The sequence below is a fragment of the Melampsora larici-populina genome (assembly GCF_000204055.1).
Source record: "Melampsora larici-populina 98AG31 unplaced genomic scaffold MELLAscaffold_120, whole genome shotgun sequence".
Classification (NCBI taxonomy): Eukaryota; Fungi; Basidiomycota; class Pucciniomycetes; order Pucciniales; family Melampsoraceae; genus Melampsora; species Melampsora laricis-populina.
Genome location: NW_006768884.1, coordinates 69,521 through 76,116, shown reverse-complemented (window position 1 = coordinate 76,116; position 6,596 = coordinate 69,521). Strand labels below are relative to the sequence as shown.

At 44.1% G+C, this 6,596-nt stretch overlaps 1 protein-coding gene across 1 annotated transcript; it reads right to left on the bottom strand.

Annotated features, from left to right (window-relative positions):
• Positions 1 to 2,687: 2,687 nt before the first annotated feature.
• Positions 2,688 to 6,003, bottom strand: MELLADRAFT_114184 (uncharacterized protein; the record flags this gene model as incomplete). The annotated part of the gene is made up of 5 exons (XM_007419022.1): positions 2,688 to 3,025; positions 3,571 to 4,429; positions 5,309 to 5,640; positions 5,720 to 5,888; positions 5,935 to 6,003. 5 exons carry the CDS (start codon positions 6,001 to 6,003, stop codon positions 2,688 to 2,690), a joined length of 1,767 nt encoding a protein of 588 aa, XP_007419084.1.
• Between the last annotated feature and the right edge of the window lie 593 nt (positions 6,004 to 6,596).

Genomic DNA, 6,596 nt, shown 5'->3' with positions numbered 1-6,596 from the left:
GCAAAGAGTACGCTGGCGCATCTTGAACAAGGATTGGCAAACTCGTACACCTTCGCGAGTACTTGTGTTTCCCGATCAAGCCTCGTCCGGCTCGGTCTCGCAACGAACCGATCGAGGGGATTTAGATTTTGATTTCTATAATAGTACCCGGGATGTGAGATCCTTGTCTGGAGTAAGGGATTTTGAATCTTCCATCTAAGTGAAAAGTGAGGGAGTCGGACTAGGGATTTAGGAACGAAACGAAAAAAGTACGATGAATGTTGAAGTTCGAAGTTCGAACAAGGGATTTGGGAACGAAAAAGATGTGAGGAAGTACTCTTTGATTTCGATGGGGAATCTTGGAAAGAAAATCGAGAGAGGGGACTATGAAGTTTGGATTGGATTGAGGAATTGGGAACAAAGACGACGAAGACTCGGCTTTATACGTGTGGCAAAGGTGTCGAAAGCTAAGCTTTAACACATAAGCATTTTGAACCTTGCTCATCTTAAATCAAATATGTATTCTACGAAATTCCGAAGTCGACTCTGCGCATCCTCCCTGAGTAATCCAAAATATGCAGTAGACCATAAGCTTTCAGGTGACTCAGTGCGTATTCACAGTGCGTATTCACGCTCAGCGCACCCTTCAAGGTTTTTTGATCTCTACGTCAAGCTACACATGTCAGAGTTCGCAAACGCGTAATTGGTTCGAGACCAAAAGTTTGAACATGGAACACACATGACAAACCTTTGTTATAGTACAGAGGGATTAATAACAAGGGCCACTCTACGCACTTCGCAAAGTTCGTTGTAAAACGTCAAGCGTAAACCAATGGACCAGGCTCACGCTCTACGCATTATTGACCAGTAGTTCAGCTGACATAATCTCACAAAGGCGCGTAATATGCCAAGTTTGATTAAACGCATGTTCGCTCTTGTGCCAAAACCTTGATATCCTGAGTAAAATGACATCTTCCATCGGGCTCATCCTCTACTCTGTGGGTCGGCCTCATCCTCTACTCCGTGAAGACCTCCCTCTTTTCACAAGAAACGTCATTGTATGAAGGATCCTCATTAACGAGTGGTCCTCCCTGTGATCATGTCAAGCAAAAACGCGTGACACGCGAGAGTCCACACTGTATGAAGGTATGTTATGTTTACTGTGTTTCCGGTTTGAAGGTGAGTTTCATTCTTCACCTGCTGGATACGCCAGTACCCTTTGGCTAGCATTGTCTTGTCCGTAATTTACGATGACTTCCCGTCGAAACCGGATCCTCATCCTACTTCGAATATACGATGTCCACGATGATTGAGCATCTGAGTGTTCGATCCAAGGCACTTATGATTGTCGCAAGTTGGGGCAGGGTTTCTGACCAATCAATACAGCAGCCTTTGAACTTTTACGTAGTTATAGCTTCATCATTTTCGGTTGTATGTACAAACAAATCGAGTATACCTTAGATGACTTGTGAAGATGATAAAACACATTTTGACTAACAAGCCCTTATAATTTTTTATGTCTTGTCGCCTTTCTCATCAGGGTTTCTTTTTAATTTTAATGTTTTTCTCATCTCATCGCTGCTTGCAACTTTCCTGTATATTGGAGGCACAGACGCGGTCACCCAATCGATGTCATTGGACTCGCATTTTCCTGGTTTTCCCGGCCATGTCCGGATGTTTGCTGCTTGCATGGTTTGAAGTCGTTCTTTACCCTTCACCTTTTGCATAATATTATACTCCTATAACCTAGGCTAATGTGTCATCCCCGTGAGATTATGACTTCTTCTCGAAGCTCTCGGAATACTCTCGATCCACTTTTTACCATGGATGAGGCGAATTTTACTCGGAGTATCATCTGGAGTTGAAGGCTTCGCACTCTGGTATGGAGTCTAAGTCGATTACGGTAGATTCGACGATTTTGTCTACTTTACGTACCATATTGAAGGCCGCTATTGATGGAGTGAATGCTGCTTGCGAAGTTGAGATCGGCAAGACTGACACAGTCCAGAACCTGCTCCATTGCCTGATCTGTCTCAATTCAGCTTGATCCGGTCACTATGGACTGTTGAAAACATTTATCAACGAGGCTCGAGATCATCTCCCTGTCAATAGTTTGTCTATTGCACGAGTCTCTTCAGATTCGGTGTTTTGCTCATCTCTTCGCCCGATTGTGCCTTCCGCCCCCACGTTTGGTTTCAAGGTTTGTTTCACTTGATGCTCTAGCTCGAGACATCTCGATTCGTATTATCTGTACTTGATATCTTAAAATCCCTGAAGTTCAAAGTAGGAAGGATGATCCTACCCAGAACCTTACATCCTGTGGTGTCTAATATGTACGTTCGAAGTAGCATCATTCTATTTCAAACATTCGAACTTACATGTCTAATATGTCAGTTCGAAGTAAGATCATGCTACTTCAAAATTGTAGCGTCTACTAGGCAATTTCAAAGTAGAATGATTGTACTTCGAATCTGTGGTGTCTATGAGAGTCAAGCATTGGAGCGTTTGATACAAAGCACTCATGAGGTGTTGCAAGTAGGAACAGGGTGTCTTACCTAGCAAGACGTGAGGCTTTAAAACTTTACGTAGTTCTTCATTGGTTGGAATCAAGTATCACTTTCGGATGTCTCGTAAAGACAATAAAATTCATTTCAACTAACAAAAGATCAGAAACAAAAGTCTATCAAGTGGCCCATAGATTATGAAAATCAGGAAGTTTGCTCGCAATTAAACTTGCTCAAATTTATAATCAGTGTGGTTGGCTGCTTAATTCCGAAGCATCCTTCTGGGGTATCCCAAGCTGCCCCTTGGGCAACAAGCTCATCTACCCGTACCAGATCCTTTTTTTTGGAGGAGGTGTACACAACAGTCATTCTCGCATTTGGCCAATTATCAAGACCATGCTTGGCTTTCTCAGAAGCTCTCAAATCGGAGAATCGGAGAACTTCGAACCATAGCTGCGCCTTTGGATTGCCTTGCGACCCAGGATTAGTGATAAATATCTCATTGATTCGGCCCCACCGATATGCCATTGGACGGCGCACATCTTTAGACTGATACATAACAATGCTATTCCCCTGGTGATGCTCCCAAGTTGAGTAGGATATGTCTTCATGCTTTACCATTTTTTTTTGATTCACCATCCGTCCTAGTAATATGTGATGGGGCGGAGGAAGCGGTGTTCTGAAAATACGGCTAGCCACAACAACATCCCCGCATCCCAACTCTTTCATACGGCGTGCCAGGTTCTCGTGGGTGTCGTAGTCCAGGGTTTCGGCTTTTTTTTCGTCGTAGTGATAGACAGGATCCGCATGTACAGGGATGCCTGTTCGAGCTTCGTATCCGGAGGTACTGCCTCGTGGTGTACCACTGGGCTCCAAGAACTTCAAAATCCTCGTAGCAATTTCTCCTGGAAGAGATTCACATAAGATTTTGACAACTGGCCGCAGGTTCTGCTCTAAGGTAAACTTCCTGAGTCTTGTCAATTCGCGGGAATCTGACGTGCTTTTGTCAGTTCAGACACAATCTCTTATTTAGTCGATATTATGAACTTACTAGGATGATTATTATTCGGTATTTTAGCCAATTTACCATTAAGTCTCTCAAACAACCATGCACTCCAGAAAGGCGCGGGCCCAAACCGTTGGATACATTCAGGAAGATGAAGCGCCATGTGATGATTAGGCAGGACGGGAAGTGAACTATAAAGTTTGGAATACCCATTTCGATAGCTTCGCAGATGGTATCGGAGGGATCCAATGTCGCGCTCATTCAGTTCCAACCTCCGAACAATGTTCAATACACTTATAAGATGGAGCGCATTGCGGACGAAGTTGTGTTCCGTGAAGTCTGTAGCACCCTGATCTTTGTGCAAGACAGAAATTATCGCAGGTATCATCATGACCTGGAAGAGAATCACCCATTCATCTGCCTTCAATTTCCCGCCCTTGCGTGTCCCTACAGTGCTAGGCACGCGTCCAACCCAGGAAGGAAGGTTTATATTTCTTGTGATATCTTGCAATGTAGCTAGGTTCTGAGAATCATCAAAAAATCTCCAACCGAGTTCATCTTCATAAGCATCTTCCAAGTCAGAGAGGTCTTCATCGAATGCGTCATCTTCTAAAAAGCTTTCTGTCTGCTCTTGCTTTGCTTGATAATCCTCGGGTGATGTCATAGAGCAAGTATCGCTTTCTAAGTTCATTTCTTCAAATGCAAACAACAATTTGTCATTGCTCTCTGCTGATAGATACTCTGGAGTTGGAGGGGGAGGTGATGATCCTAATTCCGTGTCTGGGTTTTCTGAAGCTGCGTCAACAGAACAATCCTTCATATACACGTCTGATGCTACAGTCTCCGTCTCCGAGTCTTCATCATCGCTAGCACCCCCGTTCCTTGGATCCTCGGCAGATTGTGGGTCGGACTTCATTCCAAAAGCCCTCGTGCCATGGTTCTTGATGATACCAAGAAAGATGTTGTGCATCGGTTCTACAATTGTGTGGCTAAGAGGATCAAAATACGGAAGTTCCCATAGGACGGAGTACCGCACGCCGTATTCAGCAAAGATTTCCTTCCGGCGTGTTATCGTTTTTGCATCTCTCCAGGCCAAAGCCTGTTCGCGAAGTGTATGTGTGCATCGTCTTCTTTCTTTAGGAATTCGTAATAGATGTATGTCGTCTGTTCCGAGTAGACAAAGTGAGCAAACATGTCGATTTGATGAATGGCCTGCCATCCCCAAAACCTTTCGTATTGCGGGAAGATCACAGATAATGGGACCTAGCATAGCACGGATTACTCTACCATGTGTAGGATACTTGGCGGTAGAAGAAAACTTGACGCCCTTCCATAGGACCTTGAGTTCTTGGACTAAGGGTGCCAGAACATGGTTCATTTGCTCTACGTCCGGTTCGGAAGGACCAGGGGTCAGCCCTACCAGAAATATGTTCTCTTGAGATGAACGAATCTCTGGTGGCAGATTCAAACAAACTAAAGCAATAGTTCCAAGAGATATTTGTTTCGACGCAGCCTTGTTTCCATTTGCATTGAACCAATCAACATTCAAAGCAAACACCAGATTTCCGGGAGAGGAGGTAAACCGCTGTCCATCTTCCCCACGAAGCGAGTGCCACATTGAAGCGTCCCGGACATCCTTCATGATTGGACCTTGCGTTTCGAAATAGTCGTCTCTCCATTCCAGCAAATCCTCGATCCCAGGTCGATTCAAAAAACGAGCTAACCAATCAGTAAAGGATACAGTCGAAAAGAGCCGGCATGCTTTTGGGGTTGTCCCATCATGAATACCTGCTTCGTGTAAAAGCTGCTCTGAACATACACGGCTCCTGGGAGTAACTTGAGACGTGCAAAATGTAGGAATCTTATCACCATAGTACATACTGAAGCATTTGGGGCAGCACACTGTTCTGCGAATCTTTGGCTCAATCCGTAGTCCATCAAGAAATGTACTCATAGCCTTTGGTAAAGTGGCCTGCGAAGACTTTTCATCGGTGTTGAAGGTGGAGACTGCACCTATGACATGCAAGCAAAGCGTGGCAGCCTCCACACTGATATTTTTGATAAGGTGTAAACATGTGATCATAAGGAAGTAAGCCAGGTCAGAAGGCTTCCAACGTCGAAACTTGTCGTAGTGTGTTGTACTGTATATGCCTGCTTGTCAAAAATTCAAAAATTCAACGAAATTCACATAAAGATAGAACTCTATTGAATAAAAGATGATGAAACACACTTGAATCTATGATTGGCCCATCCCATGATGGTTGGAAGTGGCTTTCTGTGGCTTTACGATTGAAAGCTGTTGTTTCTAAGTTCGAAGAAGCAAGAGGCAAACTTTCCATTGAGGCCTTTTGGGCATCTTGTGATGGTGATCGTGTATCTATCAACCGCTTGCTCTCAGACTCTCAAGGAATATTAACAATTTAACAAGAGAGAACGTCTACCTACCTGAAATATCCGAGGATAAAGAGAGTTTTTGTGCCGTGCATGTCGCGCGTGTCCCGAAGCTCTTGACATGTTTTTTGTGATTTGCAGGTCTCCAGAGCGTTCCGTATACTTTAGCATTGGTCTGGGGATGTTGGTAGGTGTTTTTTTCACAGTCGGAACAGTGGCAAGGTATCAGAGCTAACGTTTTCATCTTTCAAGACTTTGCTTTCTTGGGTGATTGGCCTTAATGAATTGATAAATGGTGTCAAAGTGAGATGAAGCGAGAAACTGTTGAATATGAAGATGATCGCGTGAGTTGAACCCTATCTTATATGGATTGAAATGCGCATCTGGACTATTCATCCTCAGAAGAACACACTATTCTGAGGATGCATACATGCTGAACATCAAAGGAGAGTATTGGATCTCAGCCTCTCCGCATCACCCTGACTACATGGAAGCACTTAATCGCAAGAGTGGCTACGTGCTGAGTCTTCAAGGGCAAGTTCGAACTTCAAAGTCAAGTTCGAACTTCGAAGCTTTATATGTCAAGGTCTCTTGAGGCTCGAAGCCCAGACCTCTGACACTCGAGCTTAAGATTCGAAGTTCGAAGAGCTCGAAGAGCTCAGATTCGAAGTTCGAAGAGCTCGCAAGACAGAAAATTTTTCTGCAATTTTTGTGTC